Source organism: Gracilinanus agilis, chromosome 1 (genome assembly GCF_016433145.1).
Source record: "Gracilinanus agilis isolate LMUSP501 chromosome 1, AgileGrace, whole genome shotgun sequence".
NCBI classification, from domain to species: domain Eukaryota; kingdom Metazoa; phylum Chordata; class Mammalia; order Didelphimorphia; family Didelphidae; genus Gracilinanus; species Gracilinanus agilis.
This window is the reverse complement of record NC_058130.1, coordinates 501093349-501119576: the sequence shown is the minus strand read 5'-3', so window position 1 is coordinate 501119576 and position 26228 is coordinate 501093349. Positions and strand designations below refer to the sequence as shown.

The following is a 26228-nucleotide window of genomic DNA, read 5'->3' as shown; positions in this document are numbered from 1 at the left end:
AACATGTAAAGACTGTACCTACCCAGGTTTAAAATATAGATTGGGGGGCAGCTGGGTGGCTCAGTGGATTGAGAGCCAGGCCTAGAGATGGGAGGTCCTAGGTTCAAATCTGGCCTCAGACACTTCCCAGCTGTGTGACCCTGGGCAAGTCACTTAACCCCCATTGCCTAGCCCTTACCACTCTTTTGCCTTTGAGTCAATAAGCAGTATTGACTCCAAGACAGAAAGTAAGGGTTTAATTAAATATATATATATATATATATATATTAACTGATGAAACTAAACATAAAACACTTAAGATGTTACCAGAATTGGTATTTGTCTTGTCCTTTTTCTACATTCTTATGATTTATAATGTAATTTTAAAAAGTTTTACTTTATAAGTCTCACCTCTAATTTGCTTTTTTTTAAAGAAATATTTCATGAGGAGAAATTAGAAATAGATGGCTTTAAACTTTAAGGGGATTCCTGGTATTTTATATTTCACACAAACAGGATACAACAGCAGTTGATGGAATGTGGTTTTGAAATAGAATGTCACAAAAGATTTACCAAATACTTGTGAAAAGTTTGGAAACAAATGTCAGAATCTTTAAAAAATCAAAAGGGAGGGGGCAGCTTGGTAGCTCAGTGGATTGAGAGCCAGGCCTGGAGACGGGAGGTCCTAGGTTCAAATCTGACCTCAGACACTTCCCAGCTGTGTGACCCTGGGCAAGTCACTTGACCCCCATTGCCTACCCTTACCACTCTTCTGCCTTGGAGCCAATACTCAGTATTGACTCCAAGACGGAAGGTAAGGGTTTAAAAAAAAAAATCAAAAGGGAGTTTCCTTACATTTGTACAAACTTCTTTTAACTAAGAACATCAGAATAATGGAAATACACAGAAAAGAATCTTTCATTTTAAAGAATTTTTATTATAGCTCAGTGATCATTATAAATAACTAAAAGCCAATATCTAAGTAACAATCCTTTAGTTTCCTCTTAAGTTTGCCAAAGCAATCTTCTAGCATTTTTAATACAACTAACAAAATTTCAAAGCATTTTGTTCTTCAAATAAAGTTTTTGATAACCAATTTTAAAGTATTAACTTTAGTATTTTTCTCATACTAGTTGTCAAACAAAGAAATACTGCTAAGAAGGCAGAAAACAGTGACTACTTTATGGTATTCTTTAGGAAATGTTAATTTGGTTGAAAAGTTTATCCTTAATAACCTGAGACATCAATCCATGGATAGCTTCTATGGTGGTCTTACAGCTGGGGGAAAAAATACAGATACACACAAATGAAAGCTTTGTAAAAGTACATTGTTTTTATTTCTTTAAAAAAATCTGCCTTTTAAAAAACAAAACAAAACAAAAACCTGCCTTTTAGTATCCACAATCCAAGTAATCTATCCAAATATATGTTTAGAAAACAACACTTTTACTTGAAGTCTGGTTTACTAATGGTTAAAGAGGATAAAGATTTTGTAAGCTAATAAAAGGAAAACTACATATATATCAGCAGTCATCAGAGAAGCATCCCTTAATATTAATAGTAAAAGTAGAAGCAATATTCTTAAAAAGAAAATTCTACATATGATCTCCAATGTTTTCCGTTATTTGATACATTTTCTCCTAAAAGATCACTGCTGGACTGGTTAATATGATATGATATCAATTTAATTAATCTTTCATGTCTCCAAGTATGGTTTAGAAAGTGAGCTTTCAGGTAACAGATAATTTGTTCTCAATTTAATATGATCAATTTTGTAATAGTGAAATTTGCTATATGAGTTGCTATGTAAAGAGAGATCTTTGCATTTTAAGGCATATTCAAATGAATGAACATTTAAAAACTCTTATGAGCACAGCACTGCACATACAAAGAATTTGGCATTATCTCAAACTCCAATTTCACCTCACATATCCAGTCAATTGCTAATTTTCAAGGCAGAAGAGCAGTAAGGGTTAGGCAATGGGGATCAAGTGACTTGCCCAGGGTCACACAGCTAGTTAGTGTCTGAGGTCAGATTTGAACCTAGGACCTCCCATCTCTATGCCTGGCTCTCAATCCACTGAGTTACCCAGTTGCCCCTTTTATCTGTACTTTTACAAGCTCTAACACATCTGATATCAGCTTTCTATTCATGCTGTTTCCAACTTCTCTTCTCTAGATTATTGCAAAAGTCTCCCAGCCTCATATCTCCTTCCACTTCATTACATCCTCCAGACCAAATCCAACCAAAAAAAATATTCCTTAAGCAAAGATCTGATCATATCATTCCCCTATTGGCTTCTTGTGGCCTTTCATCAAACTTTTCTGTTTAGCTTTTAAAGCCTTTTAGAACCTTGCCTCAACTTATCTGTCTAGGACCCTTGTACACTACACCTCACCCTTCGTTTTGCAGCCCAGCTAAACTGCCTCTTTCTTTGCTCCTTTTACAGCTCTAGATCTCTTGCAACCAGCTTTTTCATGAGCTGCCTCCCATGTCTGGAATGTAATCTATTTACCTCCACCTCAAAAAATTCTTGTTTTTTCTTTCCTGATACCCTCAAGTACTAGTGTCCTTCTTTCTCGAACTACCTATAACTATTCACAAACTATGCACACACAAATGTCTAGATGTATGTATGGCATGCATATCTGTGTAGCAGAAAATCAAGCCAGAGTTAAGCACATCAGACATATTTGGAAGGGATCACAGAACAAGTTTTTTTTTTATTTGCTTGTTGTTTATTAATTCATTGATGTACCACTTGTTAGATACTGAGGGACTGATGTAAGATTTTACCCCTTATATCATTTATTTTGTTTTTGTTTTATGGATGGCTATTAAGTTTACAATAAGGATATTTTCCAAAGATTTTGGATTGTAGTTGCTTTCTACCTGCAGTTCAGGTTGTTCTGAACTTAATGGACCAAGATGTCCCAGTGCCAAGTATCCACTGTCTAGTGTGCACCTCTGCTTCCAACTTCCTTTGGTGTGCTAGTCTTTGCCCAATTTGATTGTAAGTACTTTCAGGATAGGAATGGTCTTTCTTTTTCTTATTTGAATCCCTAGCACTTAGTGCAGTGTCTGGGACACAGTAGATGCTTAATAAATGTTCATTGAATTAAATTTAATTAAAAAAGGGAAGTGTTACTATGGGAAAATAAGGATCCAAGGGAAAGAATTCATATTCTTTTACCTGTCTCTTGTTGCTTTAGCAAGTTTGTCTTCTGACTTTCGGTCGTGTGTTTCTAAGCCCAACATGAAACTCCCTCGTCCGAGCTGGGCTTCTGACTGTTCTAGTTTTTCAGATAAATCAAAGACCTGTCCAGTGGTATAGTCTGCGTTCTATGGAGGGAAATGGCATTTAACATGTAACTGATCTAGATAATTCATTTCTCTATCACTGCAACAATTTATACTTTCCTTTCAATTGTACTTAGTAGGAAATGTATTAAACAATGTGTTATTAAGACTCTGGCATGAAATCTAAATGGCTACCTGAGGTAGAACATCAAACTTTTAAAAACTGCCCCAATATAAAAATCAACTATATTAAATATCAGACTTATATACCATGAATTTCATTTTTGTCTTTTATTTCCTCAAGCTAGCCTTTTTTAAGAAAAGGAAACCTTTACCTTCTGTTTTTCAAGGCAGAAAAATGGTAAGGAGAAGGCAATCAGGGTTAAATGACTTGCCCATGGTTACACAGCAGGGAAATGTCCGAGGCCCTGAAATTAGTCTTATTAAAATAAGACTGAATTTTATTGATAAAGCTCATTTTGCCCTAACTGTGTGACCTGAACAAGTCACTTAATCCACATTTGTCTAGTCCTTACTGCTTTCTAGCCTTGGAACCAATACATAGTATTGCTTTTAAGATGGAAGGCGAGGTTTAAAAAAAACCAACCAAACAAAACAATTCACCTTGAAATTTCCCTCATTTTATCTAAATATGGTTAGGAATTAAAACAAACAATAAAAAGAACCAAACACCACGGAGAACCCACAAAATAATCAAATCATGTTGTGAAGCTTTAAAAATAAATTTGATGACCACTTCCCCCAATAATTCTGTTTATGTAACCTAACACTTGTCTAGAGTGCTCAAACTACTAGTATTGGTAGCTATTGCAATATAATAATGTCACACTGTGAACGTCCTACCCCACCAGGACTTGTGCAAATCTACTGCCACCTGATGGAAACTAGTGTGTATTGCAAGCAAGAGTGGGGGGGAAATCTATTTTTGAAAACCCCTAAATGACAAATTGAAACGACTCAGGTATATTAAGTTATAAGTGTTATCAGAGCTTTCCTTACATTTCCAGAATTACTCTATAATGTTAAATTTCTGAAATTCAATATGTATCATACACATGAAAGTTTTTCCAATTTATTTTCCTTTATGAGATTTCTTTCCAGTATGAATTGGGTAAGTAAGGAATGAAATGATGCTTCATGGAAATCATGAAACTATATTGAATGAACTTTATTTAGTACACATGATTGAGACATCTATGTTGTTATTCAAAGGACTTATTTTTAGTTTTTTGATATTAGTGGAAGTTACAGATATGTGGGATCTGGAAAAGTGTTACTGTATAATTAAAACATTAAAATAAATATTTTTTATTCTAAATAAATAAATAAATACAATTTAAATAAAAAATAAAAAAAATAAAGTAATTTCGGGAGAGCGGTACAGTGCTCACAGTGCGCGCTCCTGTAACAGCGCCTGAAAAAAAATTGACTTTATGGCTCCTGCAGAAAGAGCCATACGTTGCCGACCCCTGTCATAGACCCTTACAACCTCACAAGAAAAAGATACGTTAGATACAATTCAAAACGTGTCCCTTAAAACTTTGATACTCACCGTAAGTAAGCTAGAAGAACTCAGAGTATTTACCCAATATTTGTTCCACAGAAGTTCAAGCAATTTACGATCCAAAGATGATTTAAAGTAAGAGACTTCCAAAGCATAATACCTGTTATGAGATAAGTTATGTTAAATGTCAAATAAAAGAACTATATTTTAAAGAAGTTTGGTGTTGGAACAAAATGAGATCCTTGCTAATCAGCCAACAGTTAACATAGCCATAGTATGGATAGGATGTTCCCTAAGGTTACTGCAATATCAGCTCAGGTAAAGACAGCCACCCTCATTTCTAGATAGAAACATAGCAGGTAAACAGGGCAGGATATGGTGAGTTTTATGGCCTTGGATAGCAACCCAGTTTGAGAAGCCCCAATTCCATGTGGGTGTTTCCCCCCTCCCCCCACCTTAAGTGACCAGAAAGTCATATGGCCAGAGGCCACCAAGAAGCTGCAATAGCTTGGGCCTTAGTTCTTGAAGAGACCTGGAGCTCTATTGCCTTATGGATCAAAAATCATCTTGCCTACTTGGTAGGCAGGATGGGTGAGGGAACCCACCCTTTGGTGGCAAGAATCTTCTAAAGCAATATTGTCAAACTGAAATAGAAAGGATCACTATAGGCCATATATTAGAAAATCACAAATTAATACTATCTTTGTTGTACTCCGTTAAAAACCTTTTTGTTAATTATTTCCCACTGTAGGTTCAGCTATACTTAGGGAGTTTCCAAGTTTGACACATTTCTTCTAGAGGACTTCCTATCATTTAAATATCTTTAGAACTTTCACTGGACCATCCTCAGCTCAAATCCAAGAAGCCTGGCTCAGAGTACGAGGAGGAGAAAAAGGGAAAAAAACTAAACTAAGAACATGGTAAAAGCAAAAGACATATAAGAAAACCTTACAGGTTTCCTGAAGGAGACTATAAAAATATAGGAGAACAAAGACAAGAAATTTCAGGTTTTTCCTTCACCTAAAACCAAGCCCCAGATCTTGATGATGTGATCTATGGGGCTGCGGTAGAGCTGAAGATGGGGGTGGAGACAAATTCCCACAGTCCACAGTGAGTCTCCTGATGCCGGCTGGTGGTAACATGAAGGAATAGCACCGGAACATCAGAGCTATTGGAGAGATGGTTATACCTCGAATTAGGACAGAGAACCAGCTAGAGCTAGAAGCTATCAGGGCCATAGCACATCTCGAGGTCTCTGGTGTAGTCACTGATTCTTCATTGCCCATCTGGGTCCTCTGTATTAAGGGGCTTAGCAGCATACGTCTCTTGCATGTAGTTTGTCCTGGGATCTACCAAGGCTTCCCCATATTGCCATTCTCTGTTCACTCACTGAAACTCCCCTTCTCTGGCAGTCTTTTCAAGGAAATGATCCCACATCCTTGCCCTTTTAGAGATCTTGGTGGAGGGGCTACTCCCTTCTTCCACAGGGGCTAAATAAGGACTCTTCCTCAGTTTCATCCAGGGATTCAGGATTACCACCAGGTCAGCTAGGTGATGCCCTTTTGCTCAGATAATACACATTTACCATGGTTATTAGTGACAGTTTTCACTTCCCTTGTGCTATTTGGAAGAAAGCAAGGCACATTTCAATAGTCCCATCCTTGTTCCCTCAAGCCTTTCTGGGAAGGAGTTGTCTGAACCATGCCAGAGGAAAGAAAGTCTGCCAGTTGAGGGGAAACAGAGCTATTTCTGGAGCATGTATGAAGTTCCCTTAGAGGGCAAGAAGATTGAGGAAAAATGGCCAGGCAGATAGAACCAAGAGAGGAGGGTCACAAAAACCCAGAAAGGAGGGAGCATTCAGAAGGAAAGGTGGCCAACAGTCTCAAAGGTCTCAGAGAGGTCAAGAAAGATGAAGGTTATTAGAATGGGCAATTAAAGGGATCACTGGGAACTCTGGATAGCAGTATTGGTAGAATCATGAGGTTGAAGGCAGAGTTCAAAAAAGGTTGAAAATAAGAGTAGGAGGAGAGGAAATTATGTGTGTGTGTGTGTGTGTGTGTGTGTGTGTGTGTGTGTGTGTACACAGCTAAGAAAGGGAGGAGAGATACAGAATGAGAGCTCAAGGAGTTGGTAGGGCCATGTTTGTAGGCAGCAGATAAAGAACTAATAGATAGGGAAATACTGAAGATTAAGAGAGAAAAAGGGAGATGATTGAGGCTGTAATAGGTCAGGAGGCAATGGGGCCAAAGGCACATGTAAAGGGACTGGCCTAAAAGGCCACCTCATCAGACTGGAAAAAAGGATGACAGAGAGAGAGAGAGTGGGAGATGAGGTAAAGGGATTTTTCTGAACTGAAGAGAAAGGGAGATTAGGGAGCTGATGTAGAACAACCTCTGGAAAGTTGGACTGCAAATTTCTCTTTCCTTGAACATCATGTTTTATTAGATTTGGAATGTCTAATCTTCATAATCTATTTTGTGTATCATGGCTAGTGTGGTACAATGAAATGAACACTGGATCTCAAGTCAGAGGATCTGGGTTTGAACCCTGGGATCTGCTACATATATCTGAAAGTTTGAAGGTGACAGATGGTCCACAAGCTCTAAATCCCAGGATCCCATGCAAAGCTTTGTTGGGACTCCCCTGCTGAAGCATTTTAATGGCTGCACACTGCCAATGAGGTCAAACAGAAACACCTTAGACAGGGATCTGAAGTCCTTGACAGAAATGATGATAATGATGGCCAGCCTTTATCTAGAGCTCTGAGGTTTGCAAAGTGCTTTGCATGCTATTTCATTTGATCCTCATAATAACCCGGTGTGTTCCTTTCTCATTTTGCACACATAAAACTGAGGCTGTGCGGTTAATTTGCCCGGGATCATATATCTAATAGGGGTCTGAGGCAGAAATCTGAACTCAAGCCTCTCTGACTTCAATGCTGTCTACTCACTGCATCATCTTGCTGTCCCTAAGCCCTATTTCTAGCCTTATTGCGCACTATTCATAGTGTACCCCGGGCAATAGCAAACTGGACTACCCATGTGTGTCCAGCACTTTTACACCAGGAGGTTTTTCTCTGTTCATTCATCTTCCTATACCTGGAAGGATTCCTTTAGGGATTTAGACTAGATAATCACTGCCTTGTTGGAAATGTTATCAGCCCCTACTGTTGCTTTGGAAGCATTCCTTTACTACCATCTCTCAATGACGTTTCTTCTCTAAAATTCCACGCATTTCCTCTGTCCACTGTTTGCCCATTCTTGTTACCATCTACTAACCTCTGGTCACTCTTCCAACTTTTAAAATTGACTTTATTATATAGCTTATGGCCTTACTCACCCCATTTCATGCCAAATTGACTACCCTTCTAATAACATGAACATATACTCTTCTCAGTCTCAACTTATAATAATAAACAGAGCCAGTAATAAATGTTATGATAAGGGGAGAGAGAGAGTCTATATGGTGAAACTCTTTTCTGGCTTTCCCCTTCTGCCAAATATGTACTAGGAGACTTCGAGGGGGTGTCACCCCTAAACTGAGTGACCTGGATGGTCATGCCACCCCACAGGAGTTGGGGGCAAGGCTTCCCTATAAGATGAGGTAAGGGTGACCCCAATCCGATTTTGAATGAGGGCGGGGTTCTCACAAGCCTCCCCTGAGGTCAGTCAACTTCACAGCGGGTGGTCTGGCTTCAAGATGGAGGCAGCCAGACCAAGCTGTGATTCCTCTCCCCCTTGTCTCTCAGGCACTCTGGAATGCTATCTGACTAATGAATGTCTTTTATTAATATCAATATAGGAATTGGGGAAATGGGTGAAGGGCAGAGGGATTTTAAGGTGCCCTCTTCTCTATTTATTTGGGGTCTGTTCCTCAGGTGGGAACCTTTGGGGTTCCCACTCCTAAGTGTCTCCCCCCCTTGTCCCTTCTTCTGCTGTTTATTTCTATCCTTTCCTATAATTGTATGTTTGACTAGAAAGAGTCTCTCAGCAAGGATGGGTAAAGGGAGAAGGAGCCTAAGAAATCGCTCTCAAAATGGAGTCCCAAAACTAAGCTAACTCGTTGGTTGAAGTCTTGATGGGTGAGAAACGATGGGATGCCTTTGACCAGGGAATCAGGGTTTCAATGTCCAAAGAAAGAGCCTCAGGAAGCCCTCAGGACTGGATCTGAGCTTAGATGTACTCCTCCTCTCTCCTAGTCCTCCACCGGAAGCCTCTCTTCCCCCTTCCTCTTCCGGAGAAAAACTCCCAGAATCCTTCTGGTCTCAACTGTCACTAACTGTCAGTCACTCCTTCTCTGGCTCCTTCTGTCCCATCCCCCTCTGCACAAATTCCATCCTTACAAACTCCAACATTCTTTAGTCTCCTCACCTCCAATCTACCACTACTTTAGCAGCACATCTTAGACCTTGCCAGCTTCTTCTTGTACCTGCTCCCTTGATCCTGCTGTCTCCTCTCTTTCATGCATCTTCAGTCTCTGCTTTGGTACTAGTTTCTACCTATCAGCCTGAAAACATGCTAAGGTCTTCCCAAAGGCCCTTCCTAAAATGTTTTCCCTTGACTCTTTTTGCTCTTTACCATTAACTAATTCTCATTTCCCCCATTTATTGCCTCCACTCCTCCTATTATTCTTTTCTAACACCTCCATAATATGACTTTTGGCCTTATAACTTAACTAAAACGGCTCTTTCCAAGTCACGAATGACCTAGTTGTCAAATCTGATGGTTTTTTCCACTTCTCATCATTCTTGATACCTCTGCAGTATCTGGCCCTACTAACTACTCTCCCCACCCTGGGTTGTGTGATGCTATTGTTGCTTGGTTCTGTTTTCCTCTTATTAGACTGACTACTCCTTTTCTGGTTCCTCAGCCTCCTTTGCTATATCATCATCCAAAACATGCCCTCTGTGGTGGGTCTACTCCAATACTCTGTTCTAGGCTCTCTTTTCTCTGAACTCTCTGAGTCCTTATCAACTCCTTTGGATTTAATTATCATCGCTATGCATATGACTCCAAGATCTATTTTTACATTTTACCAGTCTCTCTCCTGAGTCTGTCTCATATTTACATATGCTTACTAGACATTTCTAACTAGTTATCCCACAGATATTTAAACTCATTGCACATGAATCCTGCTATGCATGTTGCAGTGCAGCCAAATTGGTGTCCTAGCTGTTTCACATATCCAGCTTGAATTTCTATGCCTTTGTACCATCTTCCTCCATCTGGAATTCACTTCCTCCACAACTAGCTCTCAGAATTCCTAGTTTCCTTCAAGACTCAGCTCAGATGCCACTTTTTTTTTGAGACTATGATGCTCCAGTTAATGATTTCACATCAAAATTATCCAGCTATCTCTATATCTACATGCCCCTCCTGATGGACTCTTTTTGGGGTGTGGAAAATTACTGTTGAATTGGGATATTTTTTGATGAATAGTTTTCTCTTTAGCACTCCCTGAAAAAGTTTGATTTTAAAGCTCAAATAGTTTCTCTCCAGGCTATGAAACTGGGTAGGGTCCTTCCTTTTTTTGTCTTTTGTTATAGGCAGGGTGAAGGCCTGCTCCTTATTTATTTGTAAATAAGAATTCTCTTAGATTATAAAGCTGGCAGGCTCTAGACAGCCATTTTGCATTGCTATTTGGTAGAATGTGTAGCCATTTTTTGGGGGGGTCTCTAGGTATCCTCCTGAAATCCACCTCTTCCTATGATGAAGTGGTGACTAGGGTGGAGTTGAAGTTGCTGAGGCCACTTCCTGCTTGCTTGTTTTCCAATCAGAAACCTTTTAAGATATCCTGGGGAGGGACTGAATGATGATGTCACAAGACTTGTGGGAGTGGAAGTAGGTCTCTCTTCTGGCTCTATTTACTTTTTTTTTCTCCCCAAGCTAAGCTTGCCTGGCTGCTTGGGCTCACATTTATCTCTCTTTTTTTTGGGCTCTATTTGTGTTTTTGGCTTTTGTTTGGAATGTGGAAGGAGTTCACTGGTTAGTAAGAAATCTTGAGTGGCTGATTAATAAATATTTTAAAATTAAAAAAGAAAGGCTCCAGAGAATTTCATTCGTTACAGAGGGCAGGGCTTATTTGACTTTGATATATCTCCAATTACTAGCACCTACTAGGCACATCAATAAATGCTTGCTGATTCATTATTACTATTCTTCTTCCCTTTAGTGTTAAAATTTCTTCAAAAATTTGACTTCATCTGATTGCCTCCATTTCTTATCTCTTCAGTCCCTCAAAAGTGGGGATATATTCAGAATATGGAATATTACAATATAGAAACTATTCTCAAAAGGTTATCCAAGACCATCTAATTACCAAATTTAATAATAATAAAAAAAAAAGGCTTTAATTTCCTTAACATATCAGTACCTTTGGATACTACTTAACTGTCAGGATCCTACTAGATACTCTCTTTGGTTTCAATTAGATACTCTTCAGTCTTATCTTTACAATCACACCTTTCTTTACAGCCCATCTTTCTCAATCTCACAACACTTAACAAAGGTTTTCCTCACTGAGTAATTGAAGGCAATTTTTCTTCTCTGTGGTGCTTCTATCTCTACATTGTTTTGGCAATTTCTTTAACTCACATAGCTTCACCTATCGATTCTATGTATGTGTACCCCAAATCTCTTACTTTCTCCTATAGACTCACATCTCCTAACAGCTTAAAGGATGTCTCCAGATGTTCATTTCCATCAACATGTCCCAAATGACTGAATATTTTTCCCTCCACCAGAAATGCAAGCTCTTCTTGGAAAAGTTGTTTTCATTGTGTCTCTGTAGGTCTAGCAAAATGCCTTGTTAAAAATAAAGGCTTAATAAATGTTTCTCAAATTTACTTCCTCTCTCTCCTTCCCCAATGGGTTATACTTTTTGATTTTACTGTACCGACATGTGGTGGCACCGTTTGCCACCAGAAGTTCAATGGTGGCTACCTTGGGGTTATTTTTAAATAAAAGGGGAAAAAAGGCAAGAATAAAATCAGCAATACATGCTTAAATTTTTGTAACACTTCTTCAATCTTTCCCCTCCACCATTTCTATTGCTAATTCATTCCCTAATTCAAATCTGTATTATACTACTTGTCTGCCCAATTACAAAAATCTTTCTTAAGGTCTTCCAGCCTCTATTCTCTTTCCCTTAACTCCATCTTTCACACTGAATGGATTTTCACATGCATTCCATCTTTCTTATGCATGGATCTTATCATGTCATTCTTGAGCAGCAGTGTCAGTAATTTCAAATATCTTTGCCTGGAATTCAAGGGGTTCCATAATCTGACGGTTTATCTTTATCCTCCCTCTTATTTCTTCCTTTTATATTATATCCCAGAGCCAGGTTAATAGACTCTCATACTCTGTCTTTATTCAAGCTGTTTCCTATGCTTGGAATGTTGTTATTGTTGTTGTACAGTCCTGTCTCTCTGTGACTCCATTTAGTATTTTCTTGGCATAGACACTGGAGTAGTTTGCTATTTCCTTTTCTAGCTTATTTAACAGATGAGGAAACAAAGGCAAAAAAGGTTAAATGACTTACATAGGGTCACACAGTTAAGAAGCATCTGAGACCAGTTTTGAACTCAGGAAGTCTTATCGACTCCAGGCCCAGTGCTCTTTCTACTGTGCCACTGAGCTGCCATGCTTGGAATATTCTTCCTTTTCCTTTTACTCTGAATTTCTATCCATCCTTTAAACTCCACATCAATCCTTTAGAATACCTCCTGGATCCCCTACTGCCACCCTTCTCCCCTAATCTGGTAATGACCTTTCCTCAGATCTCAGTGGCATTTTATTTTTATTGTTTTAATGCAATATAAACTCCTGGCAGGCAATGACTACATCTTATTTAATTTAATTTTTTTGTGTTCCTCAGAAGCCTATTGGCAGCAAAGTGACATAGTAGATAAAATTGCTAGAGTCAGGAAGACCTGATTTCAAATCCTGCGTTAAATACCTATTAGCTATGTTACCTGAACAGTCACTTAAAACCTCATTTTCCTTATTGTTAAAATGGAGATAATAAAAGCACCTACCTTCCAGAGTTGTAGTAAGGATTAAAGGAGGTAATATATGTAAAGCACTTTGCAGAATTTTAAAGTGCATATAAATGCTAGCTACTATTACTGTTAGCTTTGTATTCTACACAAAACAAAGATTTGTTGTATTATATATTTTTCAGTAATTCAAGAGAAACCAACAGACCTAGAAAGGTGTTAAAAAATATTTAAAAACAACTTTTCTAAACTGAAAAATAACACATTTCTCTCCTGTCACTTTATGTGGCACTTTTGCTTATAGTTATCTGGTGATACTAACTGAATTCTGCATGTTTGTTTCATTTCCCTACTAGGTTGTTAACTCCTTTGGGTCAGGGATTATGAATCTTTTTGTTTTATATTCCCTACAGAGTCCAGTATAATTTTCATGTGCAGCAGGCATTTAATAAGTGTTAATGGATTAAAATTAATGGTAGTGCTATTTATATCAGTTAAAAACAACAACATACCCATACATCTAACAAGAGGAAGATATTTAAACCAATTATGATTTGTTAACATAAGAAACTACTGACAGCTAATAATAGCTGTTGCTACTGATAGCTACGTTGCTACATGGATTATACAAATGAAAATATACAAAATCTTAAATGGATAAAAGGAAAAGACAAAAGAGCAGGTATATCCTGATATATAGGTATATGTCTACTAAAAGACTGGACAAGAATGTAGAAGGATGAAAATAGAGTTTAAAGTTTCCTCTTTTTGGGTAAAGTTGCTTGTTAACATAAAAAGAAAAGGTTTACTTTTTCATTTCTTTTCTGAATTACTTACTGTTTGCAGTGTACTCCAAAGTCTTCTATTTTATTAAGTGGAATAGTCTGGTACTCAGAGGGACCTTCATCTGGTGGTTTATAGCCCTGCACAAAAAATGTAAAATGAATCAGTAGAGATTGTGAAAATATTTCCAAGGTAACATAGATTTCAGGTTTAAAAGAACACTTTTTGTCGCCTAACACTGCACGATAATACTTTTGTAATCCACAGAAAAAACATATTACTATTTTTCTTTTGAAGTTATATTGCTTGATCTGGCTTAGAAATTTATTTACCAGTGTCCAAATGGTATAAATTTAGGTATTTTTTTGGGAGGGGGAAGAAACATCACAATTGTTCATACTTTCACTTATCTATCTATCTATCTATCTATCTATCTATCTATCTACTTATTTAGATCTTTATTTTATTAATTAATTTGGAACATTTTCCCTTGGTTATAGGATTCATGTTCTATCCTGCCCCTCTCCCTCCCCACCCTCCCATAGTTGCACAATTCCACTGGGTTGGTTTTACTTTTTTTACTTTTAGCAGAAATAAAGGACAGAAAAATTCACACTCAATCGCCTCTTTTCAATCTAAAGACAGTTTCTCCTAGTTTGAATGGAATGTTAATGAATTGTGACTAATATATAATTTAATCTATTTTGCGGAATAAGGCACTAGTTCCTAAGCTATTTAATTTTGATCACTCTCTTGGTAGCTTACCAATGTTAATAGCTGTTCTATATATATTTCTCAAAAATCCTTAAAAGCTTTTGATCAATAGAAATTTAGGGATATGATTAATATATTATACATATAAAAGTGATCAGAGGTAGAATGTAAGTTTCTTGAGGAATAATTTCCCACAATTAGAACATGGTCAATTTTATCTTTGGTTTTGATTTGATAATAGATCATCTAGGAAAGGGCAATTAATAGGGGGGAAAAAAGGGCTGGAGGAAAACTGAGTGTTCCTTTTTTTCTAATTAGAGTTAGGGAAGGCTTCTTGATGGAAATGGAATCTGAGAAGAGTTTAAATGAGTCAAAGGAGTGCAGATGGTAAATGGAAGGTGACAGAAATATTCTAGAAACAAAGTATGATTCAGAAAGTATGAAATCTAGAATCTGCAGGGAACTTGACTATTGATATAGTTTCCTCAAACTTTCTCAATTATTTTATTTTTTTCTGCAGTTCTGGATATAAAAATTAAATTCTGCAATAGTACAGCATAAGAGAAATAATATAAATCATACCACTGCCTCTCATAATGCAAGACTACAAGCTTCTTAAAGATGGCATGGTGACAACAGACAGAATAACAGAATAATGTGGTCTGGGGTCAAATTCTCCCTCATTTCCTCCACACCCAAACCATCATGGGCAAATAACTTAAATCCCTTTTCTTGGCATCATGGTAAAAGGTAAAAAAGGGTCTATTTGTTTAGTTTAGAACATAGGAACACTAACTTACTTTATTCATAGCAGTTCACCCCTGCTTGTACCAAAGAGCTGATTAAAGCTCTAAAGTCTTTTTTTGATATGTCCTTAATAATATGAATCTATAGCCTGGGAATGATTATATCACATACAAGATAATTAGGGAAATTGATCTCTGTGACTATCATTCATAAGAAAGTTTTAAAATTCCTTCATTATAGCTTTAAAAAAGGGTCTGTTTCCTCAACTCACATTTTAAAATATGGAAAGCCTATTGCAATCAGGTAATTGAGCATTTCTTTTCTCTGCAGGATTTTATTTTACTCTATGTCAGTGGTTCCCAAACTTTTTTGGCCTACCACCCCCCTTGCCATAAAAAAATTACTTAGTGCCCCTGGAAATTAATTTCTAAAAAATTTTAATAGCAATTAATAGGAAAGATAAATGCACCTGTAGCCATCACCGCTCCCCTGGATCACTGCAGCACCCACTGGGGGGCGGTGGCGCCCACTTTGGGAATCACTGCTCTATATTATATATTTGTTTTGGAATATTGCTCTGCCAAATTCACTTGAGTTATACTGTCTACATGATTTCTGTAGTGCCTACTGTAAGAGTTAAAAACTAGATATTTAAGGTATAGTCGCCAGAAATCGATTAACTCAATTTCAAAATAAAATAGACCCAAGTCAGGATAATTTTATGGTGATTTATTTACAATTAGGAAGGTGGAAGGTAGGGAAATTGAGAGAGAGAAACTCTGGCCCGGACCAGAGGCCTGGACCAGGTAAGAATTTAGAGGCCCAGCAGAGGGGCACAGAGGTTAATTAACGAGGCTTCTAGCCACAAGGCCTTTTATAATTAGAGAGGCAAGAGAGGCCTCCCTGAGGGTAGAGCCTCCAGAAACGGCAAGGGAAGAGAGAGAGAGTCAGCCTAACTTACCCACATGACAATTCAAAGGGAAGCAGTCAGAGGTCTCACCAGAGATCCTTCTACACCAAGTTCAAAGCGCCAACTGCCTCCACAGGAAGTTACCATCATATTTAAAAGATAGTGTCTTTCATCACTTCCTGCATCCACCTCCATTTTCAAGTGTACAAATGGCAGCCTCAACACTGTTTTGGACTGCCCAAAGGGCAGTCCCTTGTTTTTGATTTGTTACTTACAATCACGTGTGGGTAACAGACCTTCCCCTCCCCACTTAATTCTAAGTTGGGTGGGGTGACATTATTTCTGATGCCTAGAGTCTAAACAATGAATGAGGATGAGCTAATTCCATTTACACACTACTATAATACAGGCAGGAAGGGTGTTTAATAAGTAAGATAATCTTTTCTTGAACTTTTAACCAAGTATAAAACTATACTGTTGAAAAATTCAAAAGAACTTTGGTTTTACTAAGTACATATTTTGTAGGGATTTGATTGATATTATGCAAATATTGTTGCATCTTTCATTTGGAGGCTTAAGAAAAAATGCATTTTCCATGTGTACTCCTATTTCAAAATGAAAGAAAAATGAAGAGAATTTTAAGCAGCCTTTAATTCAACAAAAATTTATTTTAATTGATTTGAATGTTTTTTAATTTATTACCTTTGGATAGGTCCTAAAGGCACCAAGATTCACCTTTCCTGCAGATATTGTTCTTGTTGGATCAATCTATAATGATGAAAAAAGTATTTCATATTTATTAAATGTGCAATTGTTACAAGATAGAAAATATATTGCTTAATTATTACTGAGAATAAGAAAGTTTTTGTAAGAGTTCCAAAGTAAAAGATTAGAGAAAACATTGTGAGCTCACTGTAAAAATTTTCTATAAGTGATTAGCTTTTTTTCTCTAAATCAGTGATGGGCAAACTTTTTAAAGAGGGGGCCAAAGGAAAGGAAATGCTCATCTGTCAGTCTGTTTCTAAGGCAAATCTTTTGAAGTTTCATTGTATTGTATCTTACTCACTGTATTTGTCAGATTAGGAATAATGTCGTGTGGCGGGACAGAACATTTCAGGCCCTCCACCTCACCCCCAATCTGGCCTGCAGGGTGTAGTTTGCCCATCACTGCTCTAAATGATTAACTTTTTCCTGTTTAAAAAAATATTATCCCTGATTTCTAAATTGATCCTTCTCTTCTAACCACTGAACCATCCCTTTTAATAAAGAACAAAAAAGAGGTGGGGAAAGCAGTTTAACAAAATTAACACATCAATTAAGTCTGACAGAGTACAAAATGTTCTAAACCCATAGTGCCCCATCTCTGCAAAGAAAGGAGATAGGTACATTTTTTTCTCTCTTCATAGGCAAATGAGGTCATTTTCCAAAAGTATTTAGTTTTTCTTTTTTGATTCTCTCTCCAATGCAGTCATTTTGTTTTCCTGATTCTGCTTATTTCACCTTGCCATCAATTCCTGTAAATTTTCTTAAACTTTTCTAATTTTTTTGCATTTGTTATTGCTTGTAGCTCAGTAATGTTCTACTGTATACATATATCACAATTATAAAAAAACTTATCCCCTATTAACTATTTAATAGGCACTTGGTTTCTAGCCTTTTGCTTTTACAAAAGGTTCAAGCCATATTTTAAAATGGTTTTTACCATACTTACCTAATTAAAGATTATTTTTTACCTACTTTATAGAAAACTGATTGGATAATGCCTCAAATCTGAACACATCAGAAATGCTGCCAGGTGGTCTTCAGAGAAGCCCCTATCTGTTGTATGGGATCTACTCTCACATCTTTATCATCCCTCCCAGGATGAGGAGGGAAAACCCTATATTGTCACAGTTGGGGGGTCCCTACCTCCATAATATCATTGATTCTCTTCCCTAGGGTTGGCCTTTGGGAGAACAAGTGGGAAGGTGGAGTGATTTGACAATGAATGTGAATTTTTCTTCTCTCTTTTCTATTCTTTCTTTCTGGGAGTTCAGGGAAAAGAGAGTAAGTGGAAGAGATACCATATACTTCCTTATTCAGTTTTTCCCTTTTGCCCTCATTTTGCCCCCTCTCTTCTCTATAATCTTCCCAAATAGCTTCCTGTACCTTTTCCTGTTTACTCTCTATCCTACTCCTGCTCCCCTTCTTTACACCAGCTTTAGTCTCTCTTCCCCCAATTGTACTAGAAACACAAGTTTCTTTTTACACCTGCCATTCATCCATCCATTCATCCATCCATCCATCCAACCATCCAACATTTACTAAGTACCTCTAATATATCAGGCACTGTGGTAGGCACTGGGGATACCAAGGAAAAAAAAAAAGAAATAGTTCCTGCCCTCAAGAAGCTTAAATTCTACCACAAGTGGCAATTTGTATATAAATAAAAATATACAAAATGAATACAAGCTAATTATTATTATTTTTTTTTTTGCAAAGGGGGAATTCACAAGCAGCTGGGAATAAGGAAAGGATTCAGGTGCAAGGTGCTGCTTCAGCAGAGCTTTGAAATAAAACAAAGGATTTTAAGAAGTAGGAGTAAGGTTGCTACCATCTCTTTAGTTACCTCATTAAATGCAGCTTCTACCTTAGATTAAGTGAGTATGCCATTAGTGGCCTGCATCTCAGGGAGTTCCTATACATACTAGAAGTATTGCAGGCAGGGAAAATGTGTTGTAGGCACTTCAAATTGAAATTCTTATACAAACATAGTTATATGTGATACTCAGGTTCTACAGTACTGAGTCTGGGGTAATTATTTCAAAAATTTTAAATTTCGTGCTTTACTGATGTGCCCAATTCTTACACTGATTCAAATCATAATTCCTTCATATCTTAGTAGTTGTTTTCATTAGTTGCTGAGGACAGTAAATCTTTCAAGTTGAACTAGGTTGTTTTGCAAATGATAGCTCTTGGACTAGACACTAGAGTCAACCTCAACTTCTTGATCTTGCTTTCTATTGCCTTGTAGAAATTAGGGTCACTACCATGTAATAAGGAGGTATCAGGATAAGAATTTAGCCAATAACATAGCTAGAGTTTTCTTTACTAAATACACATTTGTATGCGGGTAGTGGAATCCAACTACCTTATATAAACAATCAATAAACATTTATTAAATCCCTAAGCACTTGGGGGATACAAAGAGGCAAAAGATAATCCCTGCCCCCAAGGAACTTACAATTTAATGAAGAGGTGATAACATGCAAATAAATATATATAAAGTAAGCTACATATAGGATAAAGTGGAGATCATTAACAGAAGAAAGGCACTACCATTAAGGGGCCTCAGGAAGGACTTCCAGAATAAGGTAGGATCTTAGCTGGGACTTGAAGGAAGGCAAGAAGGCTAAGAGGCCAAAATGAGGAGAGCATTCTGGACACAAGGGACAGCCAGAAAAAAATTCCTGGGGGTGTGTGTGTGTGTCAAGAGATGGAATGTCTCCTTAATGGAATATTCTCCAAGAGGCTAGTCTCATGGGATTGAAGAGTACATGTTAGAGACTAAGGTTTAAGAAGACTGTAAAGGTAGAATGGGGCTAGGTTATGAAGGCCTTGCCAACCAAAGCATTTTGTATTTAATCCTGGAGGCAACAGGGAGCCATGGGAGTTTATCAAGTAGGAAGGGGGTGACATGATCAGACTTGGGTTTTAGGAAAATCATTTTAGTGGCTGAATGAAGGATGGACTGGAGTGGGGGAAAAGGCCATTGGATTTAGAGACTAGGAGATCATTAATAACTTTGGAGAGAGCAGTTTTGGTGGATTGATAAGGCCAGAAGCTAATACTCCATCTACTATACCAGGCTTCTTCCCATTGGGAGTATGACCCACTTAAAAATTCATTATCATCTGTATGAGAAATAGTATTAAATTATGTTTTCTCCTATTCAATGAGAAATATTATGGACAGTGAGCTGAGGTTTTAGTTTAGATGTCCATATCATAGGGAAACTAGCTTCAAGTAGGAAGGCCTAAGAGAAGTCCAGACTAGTCTGGGGTCACATTTGGCTTTCTGTTCAACCTGGAGGCCACCAGAGTGAAGACAGTTTATAGTAAAAAGCCAGATATATGGGAATTAGACAACTTTTGGGTAGTATTCTTGATCAAATTAAACTCTAGGCTTTTATTCTGTTAATAATATAGGTGGTTAAAGAGATTTGTGTTTGTTATGGTAGTAATATGATGAATTTGCCCTTAAATTGATCTTTACAGTAATACAGAGATCACAGCACTAAAGCATTACATTAATATAAGAATGTTATGAAATATTGCTGTGCTACAAGAAATGGCTTAGGAATTCAGAGAGGCATGGGATTATTTGTAAAGAATAAAGTGGTGATGTCAGTAAAAGTAGAACAATATCCCTAATGGCTACAATTATGTAAACCAAAAACAATCTTGAAAGGCAGCTGAATCTGATTCACTGCAATGACTAATCTTTGTCCCAAAGAACAAATGATCCACACACTAGGCTCCTTTCCTCACTGCTGGAATGTGCAGAATGACAACTAACTGTTTGACTCTTTAGTTCTGCTCAACTGTTTTGCTACCTGGGATAGTTCAAGGTGGAGCCATTTGTGTGTGGTGATGTGAGATATCTGAAAATGAATGTGGAATGAAAAATAGAAGGTATCAGTAAGAAAATGTTAAGTATTGCATTTAAAAAATACTTTTTGGGGCTATGGTAATGAACTTTTAGAAATTCCATTAATAGCTATAACCTGTTTTTAAAGACTTGAAATGAATCCAATTCTAACATGATTTACAATACAGGTTTGCATAAACCTAAAGATGCAGGACTCTTCAACTTTATATATTGAGATATAATCATCTCCATTACAGCGACCCTTCACCTATTGCAGGAGTTACATTCCAGAGACCCTGGTGATAGGCAAAAATTTGTGAAGCAGTAGCGTTCTATTTATTTTATTATTTATATATATTTTAAGGCTTTATAAACCCTTCCTATTCTCCTATAAACCTTTTCCTCACTCTTATTACTCTACAGTCACTGAGCCAATCAGCATCTAGGAAACAAAATACAGAGCTGTGGTTGGTCACCTTTCATTCCATCAGCCAATAGTGTGCTGCAATAAGTTTAACTCCGTGATACAGAATTAGTTACATATTTTGAAAAAAACCTGATACAGTGAAGTCATAATAAGTGAACTGGATATAATGAGGGTCAACTGTATACTCATAATTTTCTGGTGAGGTCCTAGTTATATTGGAGCTACATGTGTCCCACATAAATGCTTTTGAGCTCAGGGACATGGCAATCATTCATCAGCTGCTAGCTACTCAAAAAGTGATTCTTTGCTAGCATGTGAAAAGGACATGGAGAGCTTTTCTCTGACATTCAAAGGATGAAAAAAATGTATTTCTAGGCACAGAAAAGTTGACACATTTCATTATTTCTGCTTACATGGTGACCAATAATGTAAAAGATATTTTAGTGCATGACATATGCTTACTACCATTTTTACATATGAATAGACTGAGGTCCCTAAAAGGTTATTGGACATGCCTATGGTCACAAAATAAGTTAGCCCAACTCAAGAATTAGAAGGTATCTGTGTGATCATGTGGTCTAACCCTCTTGGAATTGAAACTGAATCTAAGAGAAAGGCAGAATTTGCCTCCCAAACTTCTTTCTCTGATTCTCTGATTCCCAATGGTAGAGCCCTCCAGGAGGGTATTAAACCTGACAGGCATTAAACACTGATTATTTGGCAAAGTAAATGAAATTATGGACAGATATTCTCATTTCCTAACATACAAACTTAAGTGAATCTCAAGTTCTTCTATAAAGTTAATAACTAGAATACTTACAACTACTGCTACAAATGGTTCTTGAAACTGCTGATTGAGCATCTGGGTACTAACATCAATCCCAGAGAGCCAACAACCATAGCCAGGGTGACTGTGATACCAGCCAATTGCATTTTCAAGTCGACCCACCTGACAAAAAAGGAAAAAAGTTATAGTAAATGCTGAAACTCTTACCCCACTTTACAATCAACTATCTTTTGGTTATTTACTAAGGATTATGCAAAGCAGAAGACATGATAATATTTCACAACAAATATTAAAATATGTAAACACAATGACTTGCAAGATTGAAAAGACTCACTGTAAATCACTATTATATTTATCTTAATCTAATATGTATAATACATGCAAAGTTATTGATGAAAATGAATTTGAAACCTAAGTTTTACTATAAAGTTCATTACTATATTTTTTCTATAACATCCCAAGCAGAGAACTTGGAGTTGCTGTGAAAAATTTTTTTACTTAAAATATTTTTTACCTGTTTTGCATTTTCTATATATGCTGCCATATATTCATATGCAGCAGCTTGAGCATTAACTCGAGTTTCAGTGCCCTCTACTGGTAAGGCAAAACTGTCCATAATGATCATGGTTTCACCATCCACTTTCCCGAGCATCAAACCCATCACTTCCAAGTTGCCTCCTGATCTAGCATGCATCACCATTTTCAGAAGGGCTAAGGCTGAGATCTTGCAGTACTTAAAATAATGGTGACTATAAAACAAAAACAAAGTGTATTGCAAAATTAGCTTCATTATGCAAAGCACAATTTCCTAGAATGCTTTTTATACAAGTTAAAACATGACAGAAATTAGAAAGGTGAAGGGAGATGGTAGAAGGGATGGTTGGGAAGAGGGAACTATTAAGGGACCTTTACTCCTTGTGGGGTATAGGAAATGAGATGTTACTATCTTGAAAAAAATTAATGTATGCTGCAAGTATCTTAACTCACCCAAAGGAACATGTGACTAGGTCAGTAATTTTTTTCCTTCTTTAAGTTGACCATCTGCCCTCATATATTTTCCAGCAAATACAATAAAGGATATACAATGGACGGCACTGGACCCTTGTAGCTTCTTTCTTTTCTACTGTGATACAGTGTATTTGATCAGGAATGATAAGACTTGGATTCAAATTCTGCTTCTATATACTACTTGGGTGTCTTATGGACAAATCACTTTATGTCCCTGGTTTTCCATTTCCTCACTTGCAAAATGAAGGAGTTGGATCTTTTGAACCAGGTTTGAGAAGTAGCAAGGCAAGTTTGTCTCAGAGGTTGTTAAGTAGCAGAGTAGAGAGTGTGCTAGGCCTGGGATCATGGAGTCCTGAGTTCACATCCAGTCTTGGACATCTATTAGCTGTGTGACCTGGGTAAGTCACTTAACATGTTTGCTTCAGTTTCCTCTATGGGTATAAGGATAGCACCTATCTCATGAGTAAAAAAAGTGCTTAGTAGGTGCTTATTTCCTTCTTTTTTTATGTGTAAAATGAGGAGGGAGAGACAAAAGTTGTAAGGTGGTAAACCCAGGTTTGATGTAAACTTCTGATTGATAAAAAACTTCCTAAACAATTAAGAGTTATGAAGTAGAACGAGGTGCCTCGGAAGTAGTAAATTCATCATTTGAGGTTTTCAAGTTTAGGGAGAATGGTCCCTTTGCTGGGTATGTTGTAGGGAAATTCTCTTTGTTAAAGAGTTTTTATTAATTTCTCCTTTTTTATATTCAAGAGGGGGGATATGTTAAGAGAGTTTTTATCTTTTTAGCTATGAATTAGACATAACTTGCCACTGAAGACTCTTCCAACTCTGAAATTTGTGATTCTTTGACTAGACAATCTCTAATGATTCTTCCAAATCTTTTTTGAGAGCGGGACCTAACCTACACATTATACTTCTCAGGCAGCTGCCAGGCATTCATTTCAGACAGTGCCCTGCCATATTAGGAACTTCTAAGGGGAGAAACTGTATTTTTCCAGAGAAGTTTTAGAATCAGAGTACTTCTGCTTGAATTAAAAACTTTACTACTCATTTGGTCAGGAGTTCTTAAACTAGGATCCATTAACTTTTTTTTTTTTTTTTAAACCCTTGTACTTCGGTGTATTGTCTCATAGGTGGAAGATTGGTAAGGGTGGGCAATGGGGGCCAAGTGACTTGCCCAGGGTCACACAGCTGGGAAGTGGCTGAGGCCGGGTTTGAACCTAGGACCTCCTGTCTCTAGGCCTGACTCTCACTCCACTGAGCTACCCAGCTGCCCCCCCCCCATTAACTTGTTTTTTAAAAATATTTTGATGATTAAATTTTAATAGAATCATATTCCTTTGCAGCCTAATGTATTGTATTTTAACTATTTAAATACATCATTCTAAGAAGAAGCCATAGGTTTTATCTAGTATATAATTAATTAATCTAGTTATAATTAATCTAGTTTATATAGCTTATATCAAGGATAAATTCTTTTATTTGGACTTAGAAGCCTTTATAATCTGACCCCTTCCTACCTTTCCAGTCTTCTTATACCTTACTACCCTACTATGTATTGGTTCCAAGGCAGAAAAGAGGTAAGGGCTAGGGAATGGGGGTTAAGTGACTTGCCCAGAGTCACACAGCTAGGAAGTATCTGAAGCCTGATTTGAACCTAGGACCTCCTGTCTCTAGGCCTGGCTCTTAATCTACTGAGCTACCCAGCTACACCTGCTCATCTATTTTACCCAAAGGACACTGGCCTCCCTGCTATTTCTCACATGAGACACTCCATCTCTAGAATCTGGGCATTTTCTCTGGCTGTCCCTCATGTCTAACATTCTCTCCCTCATCTCAACATCAAATCCCAACTAAAATCCCATCTTCAAAGAAAGCCTTTCCCAATTCCTCTTAATTCTGGTGCTTTGCTATTGTTGATTATCTCCAATTTATCCTTTCAGTAGCTTGTTTTCAAATAGTTGTTTGCAGGTTGTGCCCCCCCATTAGACTGTGAGCTCCTTGAGGGCAGGGTCTGTCTTCTGCTATTCATAGTCTTCCCATCGCTTAGTGCAGCGCCTGGCACACAGCAGGTGCTTAATAGATATTTGCTGACTGACTAGACTTGTCAGAGGGAAGACTTCACCCACAAAAACATGAAGAACCCTTTACTTGACCCAAATTTGCCTCAGAAAAGTAAAGGATAAGAGTAGTGATGGCCTTGGAGTCAGGAAACCCTAGATTTAATCACGTTCAGCCTCCTACCCGTGGGATCCCTCTCACGACCACCTTGGACAAAGGTCATTTCACCTTTCTGGGCCTCGGTTTCCCCCCTTTGTAAAGAAGAGGGGATTGGAATAGATGACCTCCAGTCTCCCCGCCAGCTCTCCAGTTTAGGGGTTGCTCTGTGGGAAGCCCCCGATTGATCAGCAGTGATGGTGTCCCTCTGTTCTGGGCTTCTGTCTCCTGAAGGCTCGGAGAGGGGATGGGGGGGTAACCTGGGGTCCCGGCTGGGGGGGGGGGCGGGCGAACCAGGCGGAGGCGGCCCCTCCCCCAGGGTGAGGGGTTGGGCTGAGAAGGCCGCAGCCTCTTCCCTTTCCTCCCTCCTCCTTCCCACTCCCCTCCCCCGCCCCGGCCCGGGGTCTCCTCACTCCTTGGTCCAGGGCTTGGCCGCCAGGATCTCCTGCTGCTGCTTCTTGTCGTACTTATAGATCTCATCTATGCTCTGGGCTTCCTGCATGTTGTTGGCCAGTTCCCAGCTCTTCTGGGCCATACCGCTCCCTGAAGCCGCCATCGCCAAGGAGACTCCGCAGGCCCTCCCCGTGTGAGCCGCCTGCCCCCGGTCCCCTCAGCTTCACTCTGATTCCTTCGCTGCTTCGGTCGACTGGCGAGAACTTGTGACCCTAGCCCCAGCTTAATTGCAACTCTCAGTTAACAGGTTCTCGGAGCTGCCATGACACCGGGGGGAGGGGGGGGCTGGGATCGGAGCGGCGTGGACTATTAGGAAATTGGGGGGGGGGGGAGTCCCGTCTTCGGATGCAAGATGTCGTGCGTGAGCAGAGGCTATGAGGCCGTAAAACCACAAGATTAAAAAATGGAATAGGAACACAAGAAAATTACGATGTGTTATATTTTGGGTTCCATAAATAGATACTGTCACAACCTACTTAGCAGGTTGGAGAATGGTACAATCTCTCTGACACCGATGGGGAGGAGCACGCACGTCATGCCTTGCGCTTGCGTCCGCCTTCCGGGCCCGTATTGCGCATGACCAAAAGGGACCATATTTAAAACTGGCAATTCGGCGGGCTTTTAAGTAGAAAAAGTGATTTGTGGGTGTGTTGGTACTCAGGAGGAGGAAGAGGAAAAAGGGGAATCTAATTACCTTTACAAGTTTTCGGAAGATTGAAAACTGAGGGGAGTAGGGTTGCCTGGTG

The 26228-nt window shown here is 38.3% G+C and overlaps 1 protein-coding gene across 1 annotated transcript; it reads right to left on the bottom strand.

Annotated features, from left to right (window-relative positions):
• Window positions 1-895: 895 nt before the first annotated feature.
• On the bottom strand, window positions 896-25724 carry COPS5 (COP9 signalosome subunit 5). Its single transcript, XM_044665962.1, has 8 exons — window positions 25443-25724; window positions 22316-22550; window positions 21835-21963; window positions 16661-16726; window positions 13642-13727; window positions 4854-4965; window positions 3174-3322; window positions 896-1257 (listed from the first exon to the last, which is right to left on the bottom strand). The coding sequence occupies exons 1-8, from the start codon at window positions 25583-25585 to the stop codon at window positions 1173-1175; spliced, it is 1005 nt and encodes a 334-aa protein (XP_044521897.1). The 5' UTR covers window positions 25586-25724; the 3' UTR covers window positions 896-1172.
• Between the last annotated feature and the right edge of the window lie 504 nt (window positions 25725-26228).

Coding starts and splice junctions, on each gene's coding strand:
- COPS5 (XM_044665962.1), bottom strand. CDS start 25,585: ATGGCGGCTTCAGGGAGCGGTATGGCCCAGAAGAGCTGGGAACTGGCC. Junction 4,966..13,641: donor TTTGGAGTACACTGCAAACA/GTAAGTAATTCA, acceptor ATCTCATAACAG/GTATTATGCTTTGGAAGTCT. Junction 1,258..3,173: donor GCTAAAGCAACAAGAGACAG/GTAAAAGAATAT, acceptor TTTTTCCCCCAG/CTGTAAGACCACCATAGAAG.